The 27,095-nt window shown below is 40.4% G+C and overlaps 1 pseudogene and 1 gene segment (V, D, J or C); both read left to right on the top strand.

Annotated features, from left to right (window-relative positions):
* Positions 1–16,264, top strand: part of LOC109914948 — a 23,176-nt gene extending 6,912 nt beyond the window's left edge. The window contains 1 exon segment of the V gene segment in view: positions 16,125–16,264. Within this exon segment, the coding sequence occupies positions 16,125–16,264 (140 nt within the window).
* Positions 16,265–22,077: 5,813 nt separating this feature from the next.
* LOC125487480 lies at positions 22,078–24,598 on the top strand (annotated as a pseudogene).
* The last annotated feature ends 2,497 nt before the right edge of the window (positions 24,599–27,095 follow it).

The following is a 27,095-nucleotide window of genomic DNA, read 5'->3' on the forward strand; positions in this document are numbered from 1 at the left end:
AACAGTGGATACAGTATACCACGTTAGCAGATGTGCAGATGAACATCTGCTTGATGTAGAAAGTCTTCTTTGGGCCAGGGATGGGTGTGGGGGTGGGGGTGATGGGGACAGTTTTAGCACTTCCTGCGGTTGCAGGCAAAAGTGCTGGGTGTGGTGGGGCTGGAGGGGAGTGTGGAGCAGACAAGAGAGTCACGGAGAGAGTGGTCCCTCCAGAAAGCAGGTAAGGGTGGGGAGGGGAAAATGACTTTGGTGGTGGTGCAGATGGCGGAAGTGTCGGAGGATGATGCGTTGGATCCGGAGGTTGGTGGGGAGGTACGTGAGGACGAAGGAGATTCTGTTTTGGTTGTTATAGCTGGGAGGGGCTGTCAGGTCTGATTTGTGGGAAATGCGGGAGACATGTTCGTGGGTGTTCTCGACCACTGAGTGGGGGAAGTTGCGGTCCTTGAAAAATGAGGATATCTGAGATGTTCTGGAGTGGAATGCCTCATCCTGGGAGCAGATGCGGCGGAGGCGAAGGAATTGGGAATAGGAGATGGCATTTTTGCAGGAAGGTGGATGGGAGGAGGTGTATTCTAGGTAGCTTTGGGAGTCAGTGGGATTGAAATGGATATCGGTTTCCAGGTGGTTGCCAGAGATGAAAACAGAGAGGTCCAGGAAGGAGTGAGAGTTATCAGAGATGGTCCAGGTGAACTTAAGGTTGGGATGGAACGTGTTGGTGAAGTGGATGAACTGTTTGAGCTCCTCGTGGGAGCACGAGGCGGCACCGATACAGTCATCAATGTAATGGAGGATGAGGTGGGGTTTAGGGCCAGTGTAGCTATGGAAGAGAGATTGCTCCACGTAACCTACAAAGAGGCAGGCATAGCTTGGGCCCGTGCGGGTACCCATGGCCACCCCTTTTGTCTGTAGGAAGTGGGAGGAATTGAAAGGGATGTTGTTAAGGGGGAGGGACGAGTTTGGCTAAGCGGATGAGGGTGTCAGTGGAGGGGGAACTGGTCGGAGCCTGCGGGACAGGAAGAAGCGGAGGGCCTTTAGGCCATCTGCATGGGGAAGGCAGGTGTATAGGGACTGGACATCCATGGTAAAGATGAGGTGTTAGGGACCAGGGAATTGGAAGTTTTGGAGGAGGTGGAGGGTGTGCGTTGTGTCACGGATGTAGGTAGGGAGTTTCTGGACCAACGGGGAGAAAATGGAGTCGAGATAGGTGGAGATAAGTTCGGTGGTGCAGGAGCAGGCGGAGACAATGGGTCGACTAGGGCAGTCAGGTTTGTGGATTTTGGAAAGAAGATAGAAGCGGGCAGTGCGGGGTTGGGGAACGACAAGGTTCGAGGCTGTGGGTGGGCGGTCACTTGAGGTGTGGATGCTTCGGGAGATGATGGTTTTGTGGTCGGGGGTGGGGTCATGATCCAGGGAGAGGTCGGAGGAGGTGTCGGAGAGTTGGCGCCTGGCCTTGGCGATGTAGAGTTCAGTGCACCATACTTCAACTGCATCTCCCTTGTCTGCGGGTTTTATGATGAGGTTGGGATTGGAGCGGAGGGAGTGGAGCGCTGTACGTTCCGTGGGGGAGAGGTTGGATTGGGTGAAAGGGGTGGAGAGGTTGAGGCGATTGATGTCACGACCACAGTTGGAGATGAAGAGGTCAAAGCAGTGTAGGAGGCCTTGGGGTGGTGTCCAGTAGGAGGGGGTGTGTTGGAGGCGGGAGAAGGGGTCAGCTGCGGGAGGGTTATGCTCACGGTTAAAGAAGTAAGCGCGGAGGTGTAGGCGGCATAAAAACTGTTCAACGTCCAAGCGTGAGCGGTATTCGTTGATGTGTGGGTGGAGGGGGACGAAGGTGAGCCCTTTATTGAGGACTGACCGCTCGTCCTCAGTAAGGGGGAAGTCTGGGGGAATGGTGAAGACTCGGCAGGGCTGGGTGCTATTGTCTCCTCTGGAGCTGCTGCCTGTGGAGGCGGTGGGCGGAGAGACGTCAACGTGCAGCCCTCAGCTCCCTCAGAGTTCATGGTTGGAAATGTAAGCCTTAGCGTAGGAAATTATAGTTTAGTATAGATCAGTTGAATGAAGGCATCTGGTTTTGTTGCTAGATTGATATTGCAGAGGACTTTGACATGAGTTTAAATTCCGCAAATTATGTTTCTTAAATAAATAACTCTGAATTTCAAACCTCTTACCAGTATCGAAAGTAATCTTGGATTTCGGATTATCTCAGAAATTCCAACTGTTTTACTGAAGTTATTTCGGGAAACTATTCTACTTCAGTCGCCTAAGGTGAGGTGACCCTTAGCTTAAACCACCACCAGTCATCTCTCTATTGAGTTAGCAGCTCGATGATCCTCTGGAGTTATTTTAACTTTCCATTTTGCGTCAGTCTACATCCTGGTAGATGAATTGTCATGTTCCTCTGAACTTTCCTAACATTGATTTAAGTATAAAAATTTTGTTCACCGCCATTTTCCGATGGATAAAAAAAAATCAAAAAATAATTGGCCCTTCAATGACGACTGCGTCCGAAATATGAATAAATAAAATTTAATTTTGATTTGATGGCACCAAGAATATGGAAATAATTGTGCAGATAAGTCGATGTTCATGAAGCTGGACTCTATTCGATATCAATATTATCTTGATGTTTTTTAAAACTATACTTGTAGTTTACTTGAAAAGAATATGTTGTACCAAGTGTGACATTTTTCTGAAAAAATGCAATTTACCGTATGTGTGTCAGCATCAGAAGTTATCTTATGAATTGTATCTGAAGCCTCTTGTGACATTTAGGTTGAAGGTGGTACATAAACGCAAGTTGGCACTATCATTGGCGAAACTGAGGTGTCATTCGAGGTGAAAAAATAATTGCTTCGGTTCCCTGCCCGAAATGCAACCCGATATCAAACCTTGTACAATCATGTGTCTGCTAAGGAAATCGTTTCTCCTTTGCCCTTCTCAGTAAATTTGGCGACGATCATGATACTCTGCCGGAGGAGATGTGGTCTCTCTACATGCATCACTTGTTATCTGAAAACAAAATATTGAACCCAGAAAATGATCTCTCTGGTCATAAGATTCGATAGACTTTTTTTTCAGACGTTTAAAGGCGTATTAACCACTCTATATAGTTAACAAGGTGCCATGGTTTTGTAACGGAAAATGAAACTTCTATACTATACTCGCATGGACTGCCTATGACTGGTTTGCACATGCTTTTCTTCCGGGTGTGAGTTTCCTTCTTGTTTTCCTGCTCAATGTTTTGACTGTCAGCGACATCCAGCATTCAGTATACCTGCTGGCAACTCCGGGCCAGCAATAAAAGTGGGGAGAATCAGAGTGACCCAGAGATGGGCAGTCGGAAAAAAAGTCAAATGTCTTACTCTTTGCCATCTCAAGAAGTTTCATCCCGTTTTTGATGACGTATATTGTAGATTTTCCCCTGTGAAAATTACATGTGAATCTTATTTCTCAGGTTCCAGTTTTGGAAAGTGCGAAATATGAAAGTGCACAAATACTGTTCATTTGATCCATAATCTTTCAACAATAAAATACAGAAGGAACTTTAGTTTGTTCCATGAAGTGACACTTATTGCTTTCTAACATACTTAGCCATTATCAGCTAAGCTCTTGCCAGAATCATCCAGTTCTAAACTTTACAGGAATTTTGTTAGAAAGGTGTTAAAAACAAGCTAATTGTCAAAAATGAAGTGAAATAAACTGCCCGTGTTTGACGTGATTACTCTTAACTCAAGGCTGCGTTTGCTCCCGTGGGTCAGGAAAATTCAGTGAACACCAAGAGGCAAGTAATCTAGTGGTTAAAATCATTCTTGACAAAAATTAAGATTGATCTCATTGTTTTTGGCCAATAGTCTCAGCTTCCAGAAACTCAAGTCAGGTTTTTTGCGGTAGTACCACCCACCTTCAACTTTCTAAGAACATTGGCAGAAACGGCATGGGAGAAAGAGGACATGAATGACTTTCATCAAATTGACAATCACTCTCGACGTGGACTCCAAACAACTCTCGTTCATCGTTCGACTGTGTGTAATTCAGCAACTATGACATCTCTGGTGGTATCTTCGTCAAGCAGACTTTGGTGCTTAAAGCAGGAATAACATAAACATTTTATAAAGAGCTACAATAAATTTCAAATAACTGTTGGTCTTTCCAAAAATGCTTAAATGCCAAGAGTAAAGCAAAACAATTTCTTAGTGCATTATGTCACTGTCTGCTTCCCGCTTTTTCGTACATTTTATTTCTCAAGTGATGGTTCCCGTCTTCTATCACAGGAATTTTGTGCACATTCTTCATGTGTTTCCTATCATTCTTCCCTTACCTAGATACCTCTTGCTTTAATGAATCACTGCAGTCCATAGGGTAGCCACACTGACAGTGATGTTAAGAAGAAGGATGCAGAATTTAATCCAGAGCCAGTGAAGAAGTAACAGCAAACTACAAGTCAGGAAGCTGGAGGAGAACAAGCACATAGTATTGTCCTATATTAGCTCCTTCCACTATCTCGGTGAATCGTCGTCAGTCGAAACGTACGTTGAAACGTCTCTCCGAGTCTTTACATCGGATGTTGCAGATTGCATGGTTTGTTGTTGCTCTGCGTCCAGTGCTGAGCAGTTGAAAGTTAAATGTGGTGGATCGGACACCCATCGATTATAGCTTTAAAGCTATCCTTGGGCGTTGTTTAATTTGAACTCAACCAGATAACTGAACAGAATCCCATCATGCGCCTGACCTTTGTCTTGTTTCTGGTGGACAGGCTTCAATGTTGAGTTTCAATGCAAATTTTCCAAATTGCTTTTCTAGCCATTGTAGTTATTTAATTAAAACAATTAAGTTTCTGGTTAAGGGTAAATTCCAGAATCTTGGTAGTCGGTGACTCGGTGATGGTAAACCATTGGAATACGAAGGGGAGTTGAAAAATAATGTGATATGGAGGCAAGAAAGAGAACGGAGAGAACCAAAGAGTATCGTGAGCAAACAGAGGCTGAGTTCGAGACAGAGAGCTCAATGGAGATTTCTTCACAGTAAATGGCAGGTTTTTTGAAAAAAAGATGCTTATCAGAATATGCATATCACATAAGTGATTGTAATGGTTTCAAACAATTATACATGATGAGGAGTCAGGATGTTAGATGTAAGATATAGGACGATTTTGTTTTGGTCTCCCACGGCTGAAGAGAAGAACACACTGTGTTCTCATTCTTTTACACGAACCTTGACAGGATGGGTCTTGCATATTTACCAAAAGTGGCAAAGAGTTTGATGTCCCAAAAGGGCAGTTGCTTTTGTCTGTTCGACTCGACTTTGAGGTTGTCGAACAATTCAAATAAATCACATTTTCCCAGTAACTCAGTGTGATGTTGTTTGGATCTTAAAGCATAGACTCCATTTCCTTGTCGGGCTAAGTAAGGACTGAATATTCGAGCCAAAAAGATGAAGAGCAATATCCTTTCAGCATAAGCACCTCACCAACAACAGAGTGTGTGATCTATAGCACCAGCGGCATAAATCATGGTTAACATGATAATAGGAGACAAACTACTCACCACCTGATCTTTGCTAACATGGGAGTTACATCAGATAATCAATTCAAATGTGCTCTTGACCTTCCATCTCTGTAAGCAATGGGTGGAATTAAAAGTTTTGATAATATATAAAGTTGTTTTCTGAACTATGTCACAACTCAATATTAGTAGGATTCCACACAACATCACTTAACCAGATTTTCATTTTCAAGTTGTGGCATCAGTTGTGCGTAAATTGGCTTCCTGGTTTCCTACATTAAGGCAGTGACTATACATCAAAGCCTTCTGTACCTTTAAGTGCCTTGAAAGTCTCTATGGAAATTCAAGTTTTTATTACTTCACTGTTCACGGGAAAGAGAGAGGTGCAAAATCGAGGTACGGATATGGCGTTAAAAATACTATTCTCAATGGGGTATTAAACATTATGCTAAAGAAACAATAAAGTAAAACAAAGACCTGTGGATGCTGATGATCTGAAGCAAAAACAGAAATTGCTAGAGAATCTCAGTAGACAACATCTATGAAGAGAAGGCAGAATTAACTTTTCAAGCACAGTGACTCTTCTTCAGAACCAATTCTGAACTACTCTTTTATATTGACCGACATGTTATTTATTTCTACATAGCTCACTATTCTCTGCTGGTGATAAATGTTAGCCTTGCCAGAGGTGCTGACACACCAAGAAAGAGTAAGATAAATCTGTTTCAGCTTCATCTTAATCAACATATCACATTCTGGGCTCAACAAATTGAAGAGGATATTAGGATTCAAAAGGAGGGAGAAGAGATAGCAATAAAATCAAAGAGACTCGTTATGTATCAAATGGAGCGACTGGAGAAGCAAAGATCTTTTCCATTTGACCAAGGCGGCTTAAAGGGGATTCAGTGCATAAAACTGTGATGTACTTTATGCAGCAAAGACGGCCAAAGTCCTTCTATTGGCAGAAAAAAAAACTCCTCAAAGCATATTCACTGATGGAAGACTAACAGAGAGAAAATGAGAGGGAAGAATAGGAGATCTTTCTTTTCTTTAACCCACAAGCTAATGTGATATGGAAAGCTCCGCTAAAAAACCAATAGTTGGTCTAAACAGAATCAAAGATACCTAGAATTAAACTATTGAATTAGAAACTGAATGGACAATTACATTCCTTGCTTCAGGATAAGTCAAAGCAGGGAAGCTAATTGTCTGGAACTTCCAAAAATAAGCTTAAATAACATCAATGCTTCTTCGTTTGCATGAATGTATGATTTAGATGACAGGGATTACATTCTGTGCTGAAACCTTAATCGAGCAAAATCAAACTCCGCCTCTATCAAAACAGACCACAGACAGTTTTCTTTTGTATGAGTGCAAATTTGAATTAAATCACAGTCTCGATGAAATTGGACGAATCCACAAATGTACAAAAACAAAGTTGCTGGGAAAGCCCAACAAGTCTGGTAGCATCTGTTAAGGTAAAAAAGAGTTAACGTTTCGGCTCTGGTGACCCTTCCTCAGAACTCTGTTTTATTTTTGTTTTTGTTCCTGATTCACAGCATCTACAGTTTGTTTGTTTTTTTTTCGGTTCTTATCCACAAATGTAGAATGTCGTGTTACTCAACTGAAGAACAGTGATAGTTAGAGCAGACGGTTTTGATGATGTGTTTATTTCAGAAGAGAAGTGATTGCCAATATTTTTCACTTTTCCTCCACGGCCACTGCCACTTCTCCAGGCGATCACCTCTGGCGGAATATCAGGAGACTTTCGGCACCAATACAGATCATACCATGCAACTGTTTTCAAATTGCTAAGTTGTGTTTGAAAGTTTGATCCGTTTTCAAGACTATTTCACACCGAATCTGAGACATGGTATCTTGCTGAGACAAATCTACGTGAAAGATTGAAAGTATAATTTCGATTCTGATTATGAAATTATTAGAAACATTTGTTTTCGCAAACTTTGTCAAATAGAAGCGCGTACAGGCTTACTGAATGCTATTTGCATGAAGTCTGAATTTGATATACATTATCTCTGTCAGTCCCGGACTAAGTGCGCCTCTCCAGACTGCTTTGTGACCAATGCGCTCCTTTGCAGGCAAACTGATCATGTCTCTGCAATAAGTAATTCACTGTAATACTGGATAATTCAAAAGAACGTGTTAAATTAAGCCGATCAGGAATTTACAATAACAACCAAGAAGGAGAGTTCCAGTCATGTTTGCACAGAAAGGATTAACACTTGTAATTAACGTCATACATTTAGGTATTGTGTATTTCTAAATGTGGAATAAATTGAAGAAAAGGGATGTTTTAAAAACAATGATGCCGAAGGGTTTGTTGCACTTAATAATAGCAGATTATCGTCACTTATTGTAAGTGACGGTTACACTTCTGCTTTGTTCAAACAATGGGGGAAGATAATTGAGTTGGGTTGCAGCAGGGAATGTGTACAAATCGAAATTCTACCTACCATAAGTTGTTGACCAGATTCTGAAATGGTGATCAGTTGTCATTGACAAAAAGTCAACGGCAGGCGCACAACCACGTGATTAGTTCCTGGGTAGCTGAGCTGCTTCTTAATATGACGAACGTTGAGGTTTCCGGTTGGAGCCCATTTCTGAAGAAGGGTCCCGAGTCGAAACGTCAACTTTCCAGCTCCTCTGATGCTGTCTGGCCTGCTGTGTTCCTCGAGCTCCATACTATGCTATCTCTGACTCAAACATCTGCAGTTGTTATTATTTCTGAGTTAATTTGACGATATTGCCAGGATAACGGTGATTTTCCTCCATCTCACTCTTTCAATAGTAAGCAAAAATCTAAAGACCAAAGAAACGCGGTTTATATTTTTCTTACCAGGTATCATAACTTGCGTTTTTTTTTAAGCAGTTATTGTGAAATTTTGCGAATTGTGCAACAGTTGCTCCATGCCTCCGGTAAGGGTGAGTAAAGCACCCAGAGAATCGAGATTGAAGTACAGAAAGTTCTGACAAGCAAAAGCATCATCCCAGCGAATAATGTCGATGGGGACTCTAAACCTCATTCCCCTTTTTTTTACACACGTAATTTATTTTTGTTTTGTCCATGCCTGTCTGTTTGAATGTGCGTGGGAAAGCTTGTAAGGGCTTTAGACTTCTAAGCAGTAGAGTAGTATGACGACAGTCTGTATTTATGCACTTGCATCTAGGATTACGTTATTCACAAGTAACAATTATTCTTGCTATATACAGACACCTGGCTATGTTTTCTACTGGCCTGGTCGAAAATACAATGAAATTGGGAATTTTGCATACCTTGCTAAATATTTGAACATGCTGATGATTCCAGTGTGTTACCTTAGTGCGGTGTGACACGTGCGGATTCTGCAGTCGCTCGTGAATTTGCATCTTTTTCCTGCGCACAGTTGCCCGGAGAAGAGGTCATCAATCCAAGACAAATGCGTTTTTTTTTTTCAAAGTAACTATCCGGAGTGTTGACCATCAGGGTAATCGGCTACATGTGAGACAGCATTGCTGGTGCAGACATGTCCAAGAAGCCGATAAAAATGGTCCCAACGCTTGTACCTGGAAAGTATGAAGAGAATAGTTGCATAGATTAGTGAACGAAACATCGTTCTTTCAAACGTACTTGAGCTTCATGAACATGTAACCATCAAAAAAGTCCATGCGAAACTGGTGAATGCAGTGTTCGTGGATTTTCAGAAAGTTTCTGAAATATTTTGCTGAGGAGATTAGGAAATAATGTTTGGACATAGGGGATTAACATGGATGCTAGAACATATTCAAAATTAATTAAGTGACAGAACATAAATAGACTGAGAATAAATGTGTCTGCTTTGGGTTGGCGGCATAACTAGAGGCTATATATTGAGGAACACTGATTGACCCCCAGCTGTTCAAAACCTGTCTAAAATATTTGGATGTCAAGCACAAATTCAATATTTAGAAGTTTACTGCTAACGAAAAGGACATGGAAATGTGAGTTTTCACCGGGATTCTGAAAGATATCGTGCAGAAACAACAATAAATTAAGTCAAATGGTATGTTGACATTTATTTGTAAATGACACATGTGCGGTAGTGAAGAAACCTTGCTACAATTGTATCGCATCTTGTTGAATCCAGACATGGAACATTGTGTACAGTTCCAAAACATTTACTGGGAATAAAAGAGTGCAATAAACATTGCCAGACTGATTTCTCAGATGGCAGTGTTGTCAAATCAGTATAGTTTCATGAAACAAGACGAACATTGCCTTGAATTTAGAAGATTGTGAAGTGACCTTGTTGAGACACTGGAATTGCGACAGAGCTCAACGGGGTACGTAAAAGGAGGATAATTCCCTTATTGGAAATAACGAAGCAGGAAATCAGTGTCAGAACAAGGGTGAGGTGATCTTGGGTTGAGATTTGGCGAAATTTCTTCAATCAAGGGAGGTACGTCTTTGGACTTCACTACACCAGATGATATTACAGGTTGAATCATTATTTAAAAATGTGCAAGTCAGGAGTTTTTAGATAAAATAAAAACTGAAAGGATTGGAGAAGGTTATACAGTTTGGATAATTATTTATTTTACGTTACTGGGATCTCTTGGTGTCCAGCTTTCAGAACAGTGAACGGAACTTAATTGAAGTGTACAAGATCTTGAATGGACTTGACAAGTTGAACGTGTTAAGGATAATTACTCTTGGGCATGAACCCAGAATTAAGGAGCTCCATGTTGAAATGCAGAGTCGCAATTTGAGGACAGAGAAGAGTCCTTTTCTCTTTTAGATAGTTACACGAATATGGAAATCTGCCGTGAAAATAAGTGAAGGCAGGTCACTCAATGTTTTTTAAGGCAGAGGCAGATAGACTCAATGTTTTTAAGGCAGAGGCAGACAGATTCTTGGGCTGGGACTTTTTTTCAGTGGAGCGTATGAGGCTGAGAGGCGACCTTATAGAATGTCATAACATAATGAGAGGTATTCATAGCATTAATAGTAGTTGCATTTTCCCTGGGATGGGGGATTTCAAACCTCGGAGGCATATTTTATGGTGAAAGGAGAAAGCCTTTTAAAAAAATGACGTGTTTTTTTTTACAGGGAGGAGGTTTTGTGTGTGGAATGAACTTCCTAAGAAAATGATGGGTGTGCGCAGAATGAAAATGGTTAAACAACATTTGGATAAGTACATGAATACGAAATGGTTGGAGAGATATAGGCCAGGAGCAGGCAGGTGGGACTAGTTTAATTTAGGATTATGTTCAGCATGGTTTGGTTGGACCAACGGGTCTGCTTCAGTGCAATATTGATCATTAAATCCACGAATGAGCTATAACATGAGCTATTTGCATATACGGTAAATCGAACGTCTTTAGACATAGAAAGACTTGAGAAATTTGAAACACAAACTGATCAACTTTGATTATTTAAAATGGTTGGTTAGGATTGAAGCCCAAATCATCCACTTCTGCCGCTAATTCATATGTCGACATGTCTCCTAGAAGATCAGACTTTATTGCTCATTTCTAAATTCCACCTCCTTCATGTTGTGGGGATGTTTTACAACGGCATTGCCAATAAATCTGATAACGAACGAGATAAAATATTGGGAGATATTCGACGAAAATTTTGATCAAAGAGTCAGGATAAGAGGAACATCCTAAAGAAAAAAGAAAATTCTGTGCCATAAACGGACGAAATTTCAGAGATTGGAATCTCTGTAGGCAAGGGCACAGCCACCGCTGGTGGAGCAGTTAATATCAGACATGATCAAAATGGCGCAGTTGTAGATCTGCAAAAATTCGTGATCACTGCAAAATGATCAAGGACGGGAATTTCGAGTCTATCGAGTTTTTTTTTTTAGAAATTCGATTGAAGGGATTATTGAAAATAAAAGCTTGCCAGATGACGAGTAAATGTAGGTCTGCTAACAGAGGATTTGTTATTGAATGGGTCTTGATGCGAATACGTGACTGGTCAGCAGTTGTCTATGATGGGCTAACAGGCAGCATTTGAACACAGAATTGACACAGTGGCCAGAGAGCAGTTTATGTCACAGACTGATTGCAGTGACTCCCTGACAATTGTTTAATCCAATGCTGGATGCTGACAAATTGCCTTAGCTTTGCAATAATCAGAATCAGGACGTGGCAAAGGGAGGAATATGGTACGTTTCATTCTAATTTTGATGAGGAAATACTTGGTGTTAGATGTAAACTCGGAAATGCCACTTTTTCTTTCTGCAAGCCAACTTTTTGACGTTTGTCATTCTATCCCTGGAACGATGTGAACTTTCCCGGTGCATCATCTCCTGGTGGCGATAGCAGTGACTGATTTCCTCGTCAACATCACTGTCACCATCATCAAAAGGATCGGCGGAATGCATTTTCGTGGAAGTGTCCTGTCCATCACTCCATCGTGTAGAATCAATAATGTCCTGGTCTTTGCCACACGGAATTGTCCATCTGGCTGATGGTGGTTTTCATTATTTACAGTTTTGTTGCCATCTGCTGCCAGAACCTGAGGAAACTTCACTGAGAAAACTGCATTGCTGTTCAGAGGAAGTTTGTCTACCCAGCTGCATCACGAAGCTCTCTTTCTACTTCATTTCCCAACCCTTGTACGTACTGGATGGCGTGAGCTAGTTCTGTGGCATCAGGTCCACTTTTGATAACTCATCCGCCTGTCAGGCCTACCACTGGCTGGACCGAATATTTACCCCATTTCTACCATTGCTACTTGTTCTGCTTCTCAATGCCCTGACTGTCAAATACGTAATTGCAACCAGCCAAGCGTCAGGAGGTTCAGGGTCGACCTCAAGAGATCATTTATCCTGCTCATCAGCATCTCTCCTCGTTTCTTCCTCCCATGGGCCAACTATTTTGGACATTTCTTACACGTGCGAATTCCGAATGAGGTATTTTTCAGTGATCTGGATTTCAATGATTGGCAGTACATCATTTCAGAGATGATGAATATGTTCCCAGTATTCAGTTCCTGTAAAAACGTCTTCATCTATGTAGTCACCCAGAAAATGTTCCTAATGGAGATAAACAAACAGCTGCTGCGACCCAATGTGACTGTCATTGCTAGCTTCAGATGGTGAGATAAATACAATGTTCACATCTCTCTGTCCAAGCTTCATTCCCCTGTAACTCTTGTTGCTGTTTCTCCGTTATCTGGATAACTCCCTGGAAGTTTATCTTGCTCACATGTATCATAAAGTGGGGGGGGGGGTTAAATCCCGTTCCAAAACTGGAATTATAAACTCTTTATAATTCAGGGCTGTACCCTACAAAACAAATCCTGGTAGCCAATACTGAAGGACTGTGGCACTATCAAATATGTAATCTCTTTGAATGACACTGGGGTCCATATCAGCCTTCTGAATGATTTCGAGGTCAATTCATGCCATAAAACATGAGGAGACCTCTCTCTAGATCTGGATCGATAGTACTTCCACAATTGGCACTGCAGAAGTCCGTTTTCCACTCTATGATCGAAAAAGGATATCTATGAAAATGGTAATTCCTTTGTTTTTTTTTTCTAAACAAATTAATGTTGATTTCGAATCTGCTACGTTACTGGAAGCTGGAACTAGATTCACCAGTAAAATTCAAACTTTAGTTGAATAAATGCTTCATAAGGTCAAATTTTAGGTCAAATGTACAGGCGTCAATCTATCCAGCTTGTTCTTTCAAATATTCATCCTTGGCATGGAGACTGGATGGACTCTGCCTCTCTTATATGTTGAGAGGGTGAAAAAACATAAGTTCCTTACAGTGATGATAATTGGCAACCAGTCTTGAACATCTCATGTTGATGCAACATAAAAGAAGACGCAACAACTCTTCTTCTTCCTCAGATGGCTCACGAAATTTGGCATGTGCATAAGGTCCGTCACAAGCTTCTACAGATGCACCATTGAAAGCGTACTGTCTACGTGCAAAATGGCCTGTCTTGACAACTGCTCTGCCCAGTAACGTAAGAAACTACAGAAAGTGGTGTGCACGTTCCAGGCCATCATGGAAGCCAACCTTCCATCCATGGTCTCCATTGACACGGCTCGCTACCACGGAAAAGCTACTAAAATCATCAAAGACCCATCGCACTCTGGTAATGGTCTCCTACAACCTCTTCCATCAGGCAGAAGATACAGACGCCTGAACACACGCACGAGTAGGTTCAGGAACAGCTTCATCCCGGCCGTCATCAGACTGATGAATGGACTGTCTAGCCCCAAATAACGTTGACTTTGCTAACGATGATCTCACCTAGTGCACGCCATGTGCAACTTAACCTGCATGCCTCTGTATAAGTCTTTTTGATCTGTACATCCTTTTCTTACTATGATCTGCCTATGCCGCCCATAAACAAAGATTTTCATTGTATTTTGATATACATGACAATCAATCAATCAATCAATCAATGATCATAAGCAATTATTTTGACCACATCAAGTCAAACCAAGATATCTCTCAATGCAGGCAACATTTTCTGCAGGTCACAATTTTGCTAAATGCACATTTTGTGGTCAGTATGTGCAATGATAAATCCCTATCTCATCAAATTCCCAGCAAACCACTTAATGACAATTAAACAATGGCATGTTCAGGTACATTTGAAGTGCGAGGAAATTAATTGATGTTGGCACAGTGGAACTGTGACTCAGTTATTTATTCAATGGTGCAGTCTGCTGAGTTGGGTACACCGTTTGAATTGCACCACAATAGCCCGTGCAATCTAGAACAGGTCGATGCTGTAATGGTAATGCAATTGAATGAACAACATTCTAGGAAGGCGAGTTTAAATGGTAGATGGTGAAATCTGAATTTATTAAACAACAAAAGTTAGTCTAATGGTAACCAAATAAGCACTGTCTTTTGTTGTTAAGAATAAAGTACCTGGCCACTAATGTTCTTCAGGGAAGGAAACTTTCTGTCATTATCAGATCTGGGCTTCCAGTTACTCCAGACCCACAGAGATGTGTTTGACTTGATTGTTACCTAGGCAGTAAATGCAAATATAGTTATGCCTACTTCTCGTGGACGAATTTGAAAACTAATTTGATAAAAATAAAATGAATGAAAATGGAATTGCAAAGTAGTTTCCATAATTTGTCCTTCAAAGTATATCTGTTAACTGAAAGACCCACTTCGTTCATTGTTTTCATTAACTAAGGGTGCTGTCTTTACGTTGTCTGGTTAAATTGAGAATCCGGATACACAGTAATATGATGAACGTTGAACTGTCGAATCAACTAGCAGAGCAAACCACGAAGAATTGACTTGAACAAAAGAAACTCCAGTGAGACATACATGCCTGTTGGACCTGTATATCCACCTCGCTGACATCTAAGGACTTGTGCCACAATTTCAAAACCTGTCCCACAACCAATCTAACAACTGTGTGACAGTCATGCACACAGAATCATGCCTTATAGCCATTATTTAGTCATTAGAATTGTAATCAATGATGTGTCCAATCTCACTTGTATACGGGAGGCAGGACCATATTGGTGTGCTGTGTGGCGTAAGTGTGAGGGGTCAAAGGCGCAGGAAAAGGGGCGCAGACACATACAGTATCAGACAGTTATATAAAGTAATCGAAATTAAAATAAAGTCCTTCTCTGTTCCTACATCCGTTTAAATGGACGACCATTTAGTTTATATCGTCTCTCCTCACGCAACATCGAAAAAGAATCATTTCACATTTCAACACATTTCAGTTCTATTTCCATATGTCTGTCCATTTCACCAGGCTGTCTCTAAACTCTTAAAGCCTACTGTCATTCTCTTCCCTGTTTACTGTATGGGCAATTTTAATGTCATGAGCAAACTTTGAAGTTACGCCCCATGAATCAAAGACCTGTTCATTTTCAAACATAAAACGCTTTATCTCTTTCGTCATGAATACAATAGTCCAAACATCACGCCCTAAAATTGTCCCATCATCATTCTTATGATATATAGAGCAGAGTTTCACAAAAGAGTGTGTGTCTGTGTGTGTGTGTGTGTGTGTGCGTGCGTGTGTGTGTGTGTGTATGTGTGTCTCTGTGTCTCTGTGTCTCTGTGTGTATGTGTGTGTGTCTGTGTGTATATCTAATTTTGTTTTTTGACTCTATGTGAGCACGTGTCTGTTTGTGCACATGTATCTGTGAGTATGTCACGATATCAGTGTGTGTGCAAACATATCTGTGCGTGCATGCATGAGAAATGGAGCATGTTTGTGCGTGTATAAGCATATCTCTCCGTGTGTGAACATATGTATCGCTTGTTCTGAGTTTGTGAGCAAATTTGTATGTGTGAAAAAGTCCATGTGTGTGACTTTAACAGCATGTCAACCATTCAATCACTTACGAACGGTGCTGTGATAGGACCAACACAATAAGGAGTGAAAGTTGAAGTTGATGATATACCAAAGCCATACGTGCGAAAGACAACGAAGGATTGGAAATGAGATCAATCCCATGAAAAACAGGACAAACAATGTTCTCAAACTATAGCTCTATTTAACATTCAAGCAAAAACTAATGCATCACCCAACTGCACCCATTCCTTGCCGATTGGTCCAGTTTAATACCTCAGTGTTGAAATGAAGTTGTGATTTCAATAATCTGAATTTGTGACTCTGAACAGCTACTGACTGGATGTTTGTCTGTATAATCCATCATCCTGCTGCCCTTCAGTGTGATATACTGCCAAAGCTTTTCCGAGAAAGTTCTGACGACATTGGCAGCTCAGGTTACTATAGCTCGATCTGGAACCTGCAAGCATGACCGAGTGGTAAAGTTTATGCTTCTTTAAGTGTGGGATTATACCCTACCGACTCTGTTACTGACCGATCTGACTTGAACCAGGTCCCTACAGAAGTAATGGTGAAAAACTCAAGATAAATACTGCCTCAAATCTCTGAATTCCTTTATTTCCATTGAACATCAGAATTCAGGAAATTTGAAGTCTGGAATGGAACAACAATGAGCCAATTGGGTGAAAACCTTGCTTTCTGAGAGTTGGTTCCTCCTGATGCCTTTGCTATTCTCGTGGCATCTGTCTATATGCTTCCTTCCACGGGTGAAAATGAGATTAGGTCCCATTTGTGTGTCGTTCGAGATCAAAACTTCAGGGAGAAAAATATCTGTATAAAAAGACGCAAGAGGAGCTTTTGTCTCTGTCAACTTCTCTTCTGCAGAGACATGACATTTCTTTAATAGACACAATATAAAATATGGCTTCCCAATGCGTTTCCAAGGGATATTAGAGGAAAAGTTCTGAGCCTGAGCCACATATTATGGAAAGTAAGAAACAGCTCAGAGAAAGAGTTCGGGTTTTCAGAACTGCCTTCAAGGTGGAAAGTGTGGATTTCATGTTCCAGAAAACAATAAGTTTCCTGTTATTCGCTAAAGGAACTGTTTGTGTTCCACTTAAACCCTCAAGACATTGAAGAAATATTTAGTTGGGCACTTTGCATGTCAAAAGAAACACATGGTTATGAGCCAGCTGCTGGAAACTGACATTAGAATAGACTGATGTTTGATGACCAGCACTGACATTATAGGCTGAAGGGCCTCTGACCGTGCTGTAAAAACTCAATTACTCGAACATGTTACAGTAGAAACTTATCTCCAGTGAAAAGAAATTGAGATAAAAAGTAAAGGTGAGAAACTATGTCATTAAAAACAGTTGAGAGTGTGAATGTCATGCTCCCTGGTGGTTTCGTAGTTAGGCTTCAGTGCTTTCAGCACTGCGTCCTGGCTTTGATTTCCTCATCCCAGAAGAAGGACTTTTCGTTCTTGTAGGACCTGTTAAAATGATTAGGAATTCTTAACAGCAACAACAGCAAAAACCAAGCAAACTCTGCACTGAGGGGTTTACATCAGAGATTAAAGCATTACACAGGATCGGGAAAAAAGCGCATATTTGTCTCCTGCTGCATATTAACGTACTCCTGTAGGGGCTCCATTGGCGGAAGTAGTACAAAAACCATGATACTTTTCGAAAAACATTTTTTACGTGTCTTGATAACTTGGTTGCCTAAAGTATGTTTCATCTTCTAAACATGAGAAGACTCTAATAAACGTTAACCATTAACAGAGTCACGTAAATTTCCCTTCCCTGATGAGGACCCGGACCGCAACAGTGAAAGCACTGAATCCCGGCCACTAAACAACCGGTGAAGTTAGCAGTGCTGTTTGTAGCCACGTTTATACCAACTACTTGTGCCACTTCTTCACTTCAGCTCTTCATCACCAGATAGAAGTTTCTCCGAAAAAAAAGGCATCTTTCGTTGGAACTCAAGCGACTTCTCCAGACAATCAGAACTGTTACTGTGAGTTGGGACATGAAATGAACAGAAAGTCTAGACGAGATAGTAGGAACTGCAGATGCTGGAGAATCTGAGACAACAAGGCGTAGAGCTGGATGAACACATCAGGCCAAACAGCATCATAGGAGCAGGAAGGCTGACGTTTCGGGCCTCGACCCTTCTTCTGGCCTGCTTGGCCTGCTGTGTTCATCCAGCTCTACGCCTTGTTGTCTCAGAAAGTCTAGCCTCCAGCTTTGACAATCTTTAGAAGCTCCCTCGGAACGGGAATCAGCGGAGAATGAAAGTTGAACTGTTGGACTGAGCAGAGACAATGAAGGCATTTTCCCCTTTTTTCAAGAGGCTGGGACATTGACTCTATTGTTCTCAGGGCTTTATCTGATCTGAGACTTTGAAAGATTCTCGTTCTACACATCAGGAATTCAAACCTGATCTTGGCTTCAAGGTAATGATGAAACACAGTTTATAAGTTAGGAAAAATGTTGAAAACTAACATTTGAAGATTTTCTTCATATTGTTTCTCTTCGATCGGAATTACACCACAGCATGTAAAACTGTCTTACTCAGTGGAATCATAATGTGAGTTGCACTTCAGATATGTTATGCCTATTCTCCAGCTCTGATAGATCCCTGTTGCAAATACTGAAAGAATGAAAGGCTGTTGGAAGAGGTTGCCATTCCGGCTGGTTTTATGGTTAACCATTATTAATACATTACATTCTTACCTTCCTTCCTCCCACCCTACCTTATTTCTGCCTTCACTCATTTCACTCTTGTCTCAGTTCTACCATCGCTGTCTTTTCCGATTTCTCTACTACGTTGCCCTTCACTTTAATATGATCGTAAGAGACCCCACAAAACTCGTTTAAGTGTTTGAACTCCATTCAAGACAATGAGGGGACTGCTCAGTCTGGCTAATACTGTTTTGTGCTATTCTATTCTATTATCCTCGGAGCTGTTATGGTTATTACTGCATTGGACTAATTACATTTTACGTTGACTCTGTCTGTATTACTGCTGAACTGCTCTAAGTCATTCTCAGTTATTAATTGGAATAGATATGCCTCTCTTCGTATCATACAGAACACAATTTCTGTTTCTTTTTGACTGATTGTGCCGTTGCTCCTTTTGTAAAACATGTTATTCACCGCATGTCTGAGTTCATATTGCACTGGATCCTATCTTAATTGTCGCTGCACTGATATATGCCTATTACAATATTACACTAGGCTTGCCACTGAACGCATTGCAGTTGGTGTTTCCTCAGTTTGCAGGGCACCATTGCATCATTTCATCATATTAAAATGACCATCTTTCAGTTGCCAACCGAACAAGCGTTCTATAAGACAATGTTTTACTCTAAGCTATGTTTTAGGTGCTTGTTGACCTAATGAATTCTCTGTTCATATTGAACAAGGACATTTGTTAACTCTCGCCGTTCTGGAAACTCCGAATACAAAGTCAACCATCTGAAGGCCCTTCGTGCATTAATCATTATGATTTCAAAATTAAATCTCTGCAGTTTCCATGTGACCAATACTTTCACTTAACACCCTACATCTCTAATATTATCCCATAATAGATCATACTAGATTTGGTATTAGAGAATGAGCTAGCGGCCATAACTCCATAAGATTTCGAATAGTCACGAACAAGGACAAGAATGGCTCTCGGGGGATCATGTCTAATTGGGCAACAGAAAATTACGCCCAAAATAGACGGGAACTTGGAAATGTGAATTGGAGCAATTTGAGGGCAAAACCACGTCTGGCATTTGGGAGACTTTAAAAGACAAATTGACTAAATTACAGGGCATACATGTCCCCGCAAGACTGAAGGATAGGAATAAAGATTCAGGAACCATCGATGACAAGGTAAATTGCAAGTTTATTAAAAAGGAAAAAGGAAGCATACAATATGTCTCGGCAACTACAAACGGAAGAAGTCGTTGAAGAATATAAATAAATCAGGAAAGAACTTAAACGTGGAATTTTGAAGGCTAAAAGAGGTCATGAAATGTCTTTAGCAAACAGGGTCAAGGAGAATCCTAAGCCTTTTTACTCATACATTAGAAGAAAGAGGGTAGCAAGGGAAAATTTAGGTATTCTCAAGGACAAAAGAGAGAAGTTATGCTTGAAGTGGAATTGGAAGTGGAAGACATTCTAATGAGCACTTTGTATCAGTATTTATCAAGGTGAATGACATGACTGATGTTGAGGTCAGTGGTGAGTTTATGAATACGCTAGCGAATGTCAATCTATTGAAGGAGAAATTTTTGGGTATCCTAAATTTTATTAAGGTAGACAAATCCCCAGGACCAGATAGGATCTATCACAAGTTTCTGCGAGAGTCAAAGCGAGAAATAACTGTGGCAGTAGCAGATGTCTTCACTTCCTCTACACTTGAGATTACCCAATGTTGTTCCCTTGTTTAAGAAAGGAAGCAGGGACACTCCAGGAAATTATAGGCTGGTGCGCCTGACATATATCGTGGGAAAGCTCTTGGAGAAGTTACTAAGGGAAAAGATACATGCACATTTGGAAGAAAATGGATTAGTTAGTGACAGGAAGCATGGTTTTGTATCGGAAGTGCATGTCTCACCAAACTTGTTGAATTCATTGAAAAGGTGACTGAGATAATTGGTGAGGGAAGAGCCGTGGATGTAATTTATACGGACTTTAGTAAGGGTTTTGAGAAATTCTGACATGGCAGTTTGGTACAAAAACTAAAATCATGTAGGACTTGGAGTGGCTGGCTAACTTGATACAAAACTGGCTTGGTCATTGAAGACAGAAAGTATCAGCTGAAGGGTGTTTTCAGAATGGAGACTGGTAACCAGTGGTGTTCCACAAGGACCATTCTTAGGCCCTCTGTTGTTTTTAGTATATATAACTGATCTGGAGGAAAATGTGGGTGTTTTAAAAATTTGCAGATGACACGAAGATTGGTGGAGTTGCTGATAGTGACAACACTTGTGAAAGGATACCAGAAGATATAGATATTTTGGTGATTTGGGCACAGAAATGGCAACTGAATCACGACAAATGCGAGGCGATGCATTTTAGAAGATCAAACGTAGGTGTGATTTATACTGTAAACAGTGGAACCCTTAGAAACATTAACATACAGACGGATCTGGGCTTCCAGGTCCACAGTTCCCAAAAGGTGGCAACACAGGTGGTCAAGGTGATTAAGAAGACATATGGTATTCTTACCTTCGTTGGCAAGGCATGGATTACAAGACTTGGCAAATCATGCTGCAGTTTCATAAAATGCTTGTTTGACTGCATTTGGAGTATTGAGTGCAGTTTTGGACGCCACACTACCAGAGGAATGCGAAAGCTTTGGACATAGTGCAGAGAAAGTTCACCAAGATATTGCCAGATCTCGAGGGCATTGGCTATGAGGAAAGGTTAAACATGACTGGGATCATTTACACTGTAAAGACGACAGGTGAGAGGAGATTTGATAAATGTCTACAAAATTATGAGAGGCATAGTTAGGGTAGATATTCAGAGGCTATTTAATGGGGCACATATTCAAAGTGAGAGGGGGAAAGTTTAAGGGAGATGAGCGAGGGAAGTTTTTCATGCAAAGAGTGGTAAGAGCAAGATCGCACTGCCAGAAGTGATGGTAGAAGCAGGCGCGTTGGCAACATTTAAAAGGCATCTAGATGGTTACATGAATAGGCAGGGAATAACGAAATAGGGATCGAATAGGGTTTCTTTTTTTAGTTTACTTAGGGCATGCTGATCAACACAGCCTTAGAGGGCCGAAGCACCTGTTCCTGTGCTATACTTCCTTTTGTTCTTTGTTCTCTCTCTTCAATTGGCACATTTTGGTTTGATTAAAACACGAAGAACTAAAACATTTCCCAACCAGATTATACATGAACTAATTTAGCAATTCAAATTCATACCATATTTGTGAAATGGCAATGAGGGGGTAAACAATTTTCAGATAACGATGCAGTCGCAGCTCAGTACATATAATCAGTGGTTACATTCAAAAGTATGGTGAGGTGGTACGGCAGAGTTTATTTCAGCAGCTCGTCAAATAGTGAGATGAGGTAATCAACATTGTCAATGTATAAAAGGAAGGCATGGAGACATTAGTTAATTTGTTTGTTCATCGAACCGTAAATAAGGTGCTTGCTGTTCATGAATCGTCCCTTTGGAGACTCTCGCACAAAATAAATAAGGGACGATTTGAATTTGTCACAGAGATAGCATCTATAGTTTCGCGAATGTCTTTAGCTTCTGAAAGACGATGCATGAGCCAGTTGTTGCCCCATTCTTTGCCGGTTGTTATCCAATTCTGGCTTTGATTGGTGTTCCTGGTAAGCCTTGGATCTCCAATAAGTTATCATTTATTTCTTAAATCACCAAAAATAGTGTATCTTACCTTTTGACCTGGGATGTTTTGTTGTTTACCTTTCAACACTCTATGAATGTTAGGGCCCAGGGTTTCCCTGCAGCTTGCATAGGTTCATTATATATTATACCGTGTTATGGTAAAATATACAGCAGAAATTGCAATTTCATTATGGAACAGTGCAAGATATTAACTAATTTATTGAGAAGCACATTTATAGAAATATCATTTGTTACATCGTTGAAACATAAATTGGAATTCATGACTTGGCATGATTATTAAATTGCACTATTGTTAAATGTCAAGCTAAATTCTAGAGTAGTAACTTACACACCAGGAGCTTTTATTCTTTTGTAGAATAATTATTATCTTAGGGTCGTAAAATACGGATCAAAATGTATTTTTAAAATGCAATTGTTTCATGAATTATAACATACATATACATTCAGTTATCACTGCAATTTCCACTGCTGGAAGGATATAATGATTACAAGCCAATAAGTTTCTAACTTGCAGTCCCATTATTAATATCATTATAGAAATTATTTGTGGAATTGTATGAAAGTGATGAGTGTAGATGCAAGGTTTTAATTTGTTATGAGTTCCATTGTCGTCATTAGGAGATATTTGACCGCATTTGAATTTCATTCAAAAATGTGACGTTAAAAAGAAAACAACCACGTAATCATTGTTGATTATCGTAAATACCCATATTATTCACTAATGTTCTTTAGAGAACGGAAGTTGCTATCATAACCTGTTCTGGTCTACATGTGACAGCAGATAGCAGCAAACTGGTAGGTGGTTAGCTACCATTCAAAATAGCCGAGAAAGCCATTCATTTGGAGGGCGATAAGGAATGACATAATAAATGCTGGCGAAGTAGAGACGCTGGAATGCCATGAACAAGAAGTTCGATTATAAGGTGCAAACTAAAGAACGGAAGAAAAACATAACTATTGAGGTGTCGCGCAGGGGAATACTTCCAAAGGTTACCGCATCAGAAACTGTATAATTTCACTGATAGGTTGATTAATAGGAAGAAAACACGAGGTTCCGGAATTGCAGGTAAATTAAGGCTTCTGGGATGGGAAGAGCGAGACTATGGAGATTACTGAAAATTCAAAACGTGGGACTGTTAAAACACAGCATTGCTGGACGGAAAATTAATGTATCGCCGCAAAGAAAACTTTGATGGTATTAATAGAGACTTGGACAGGAAAACTATATTTTGAGTGAGATTAAGCTTGATACCTTGACACAGGTTTGACTCAGTGGGCAGAGAACTGAGTTTGCATTGTGACTAACTGGAGTGACTGCTGTATTTACAAATGTTTAATTCAGGACTGAATGCAGAAGGAAAAAAACAAGAGTTTTTGAACAGTTGGAATCAGAAGGTAGTAAAAGGATGGACGCGGATGTGGACAGAAAGTTTTCAGCAGCAGAGTAGGTGGGGTAATTAACTGGTGTTTGAAATTCATTTGGTAACATATCTATCCCCATTGCCTTTATAGCCAACTTGTTGGCAATCGTGGTGTTGTGCCAAAGACAATGCGGACTCTCCCTTTGCATCACATTCTACCTGGTGGCAATCGCAGTGGCTGACTTCCTTGTCATCATGGCTGGCTGTGTCCTCAACCGAATTGTTGGCATTTACTTCAGAAACAGTGCCCTGTCCACCACACCAGCGTGTACCATTACCAGTGTGCTCGTCTATGCTACGCGAGATGGTTCTGTCTGGCTGACAGTGGCCTTCACCATCGATCGATTTGTGGCCATCAACTGTCAGAAGCTGAATACCAGATACTGTACCAAGAAAACTGCATCCGTGGTCATAGGAATGATCTCCTCTATGAGCTGCGTCAAGAATCTTCCTTTCTGCTTAGTCTCCCAGCCGCTGTACACCGTAGATGGCGTGCCCTAGTTCTGTAACATTAAACCAGTCTACTATACTTCGCCCTTCTGGCAGGTTTACGACAAGCTGGACCAGGTTTTAACACCGCTTCTCCCATTCATTCTAATTCTGCTTCTCAACACGTTAACTGTAGTTCATATCTTAGAGTCTAGCAAAGCCCGCAAAAGACTTTGGGGTGAAGGTAAACGTGTGGACCCAGAGATGGCCAATCGCAAGAAGTCCATTGTCTTGCTGTTTGCCATCTCTCTCAGTTTCCTCCTCCTTTGGTCCACTTATGTTGTCCGCTACCTTTACGTACAGGTGAAAGGTGAAGGATATTTCAACGGCCTAGACTTCAGTGATCCTAATATCATTCTTCAAGAAACGACCAACATGCTTCAAATATTTAGTTCCTGCAACAACATCTTCCTTTATGCAGTGTCCCAGACCAGGTTTCGCGAAGAGATGAAAAAGCTGCTGATGGGTCCCTTCACTGCAATCACAAGTTGCTTTAAATGGTGAAAACTGAAAAAGCAAAAAAAAAAAAGACTGCGATCTCCCCATGTTGTTTCTCTTCCATCGCAGAACCACAGGGTGTGATGTTATCTCTCTTATGAGAATGAGAAAGGTATTTGTGCAATCTCCTGTACTCAGGAAATGTAGTCAATTCTTCAGCTCTGATAGTTTGCTGTTCTAAATACTGAAGGCTCGTGGAACCATTGGAGTTGCTGACTTGTTCGATAAGATGCTATTTAACAATTTATGTCTCTGGCCGTTATTTGAGCTCTCGAAGTGCTATCAGGAAATATTTTATAATTTGTCCATTTATTGCATACTTTCCTTTCTCCATTTCTTTTTCAATGGTCCTGGATTTATCACTATTATCTACCTGAAATTCTGGAACATGATTCTGAAGAAAACACTGCAAAATTAGTTCAACTTACCTCAACAATAATCTGTCCAGTTTTATCCTTGTCTGTTTGCGTGCTCTCCGATCTGTACTTGCTGTTAAACCCCAGAACAGTTCATTACTTAACAATATCTAATGTTGATCTTATTTTTTGTGCACCTACTATGCAACCATAGTTTTGTATTATTCGCTCTGTTCAATCGCCCTATGATCTTTGTATGTTATGAGCTGCCTGCACTGAAAGCAAAATAATTTTTTTTCACAGTACTTAGGTACATATGACAATAACAAATCCAATCAAATCAGGCATCAGCAAGCTGTTTCCCTCTCACTGCATCAGCACGAAAATTTATTTCATCGCCTTCCCTCAATTAAGTGTGATTTTCTTCTTAATTATTCTGTTAAAAAGCTGCTGAAGATTTGATTTTTCTTTACTTTTATTTTCGTGTGTCTGCACGGTAAACAGAAATGGCATTGTATGGTGGTAACACTACCATCTCATTTCTACATCTGATGATAACAGATTGTCATTTTGCTCCGCTGTCTGTATAAAAATGTAATGGTCTGTTTGGCTAAATCTGATTTGCTGAATATTACAAACTCAGTAAACAGCCTGAGACCTGTTGAATTTGATTTTGTTTTTACTCTTTAAGTCACATTTATGAATGGAAGAAATTTGCCCAGAAAGTTAACGTATCAAGTCTGATATGACTCTCCTTCAGAATTCATCAGAAAGAAAGTCAAAGTGAACTCGAAACTTGTTTTGCTCTCTCCACATCGTTTGTTTTTCTATAGTTGTATCTGCATTTGATTTAGAGTTCCAGCATCGACTACATTTTCCTTTTATTTGATTCTCCAATTTGCCTGAATGGCGAACTCAGGTTAAAAGGAAGCATTCACTAGGGTTCTGTGTTCATGAAGAAAATAAAATTGTTTATGTTGAACATATGGTGTATAAGATATGGCACAAGAGGTTGCACAAGTTAGTTGGCAAGGATTCCTGTCAGCATCACTCGGATTCCAGTGGTTAGGATTCAGAGCTGGCTTCCCCTATACCTAGATACAATTTCTAGTCAGGAAATGGAAATTTCCTTCTTTTGTGCGAATTATCCAAATGAAAACGAAAAACAAACACACAAACTAACCCTAAGTTGACAAGATGGCCTGTTAAGGCTGTTTTTTTGTTAACAAAAGATAGACGAAAGGGTCTGACAGTTACATATAGCAGATGTTCACAGCTAAGGCCTATGGTTCCGTATAGACATAATGGATAATATGAGATTTTCCATCGGCAGAAACGTTAGGGAATTTATTTTTCTTAAACAGGCAGTTTGAAACATGTAAACATTCGAATAACGGACATTTTTTTTGTAAGACAACTAATGGGACCTCAGTCCCAAGTTTATTATTTAGTTTTCTTTTTACAAAAAAGAACCGTCTTATTCTACAGTATTCTGAACTATTTAGGCAATTCCAGAACTGAAAGAGCAAACAGCAAATAAGTGTGAAAATGTTCGTTCCATTCCTTAAGCAAAAAGTTTATAAGCAATAAAGAGGCCCAATGCATTATTGTGGAAGATGAAGTAATAAATGGAGTAAGCGTGACCATCGCAAAAAAAAAATGGCAGAGAATGGGAGCAGAAGAACATTGTAAAAAGAGAGGTTATGACTAGGGAAACATAAGGAATTGCAGCTTAAGTGCAGACGTAGACAATTTGACAAATTCTTACGTCTGAAGATCAAGGGAAAAATGACAAAGACAGAACACAAAATACAGAGTGAAGATGTGTTTGTCCACTAGTTGTTTATGGAATCCAAATAAGTTTCATTTAATGGCTTGGTAAGTTTGAAAATTGGTTGCATTTCACTTTACCAGTAGAATAAGAATAGATGCTTTTTTTGTTAAAAGATAATTGTAACGGGAAGTGTTTGGAGTGGAAATAGTAAAAATTTATTTGAAATGAAGCATGAGTTTAAACCCACTTGCAGCATGTAAATTTCAGGGTTCGTAAACTGCAGTTATAAGCCAAAGAAAATGTTGTTTACTCTCTTAAGCTGAAGTGAGAGAGGGATTGTTCTCAATCTGTCAGCTGTGTCATGGTAACTTTA

This window comes from Rhincodon typus, chromosome 42 (assembly GCF_021869965.1).
Source record: "Rhincodon typus isolate 14 chromosome 42, sRhiTyp1.1, whole genome shotgun sequence".
Classification (NCBI taxonomy): Eukaryota; Metazoa; Chordata; class Chondrichthyes; order Orectolobiformes; family Rhincodontidae; genus Rhincodon; species Rhincodon typus.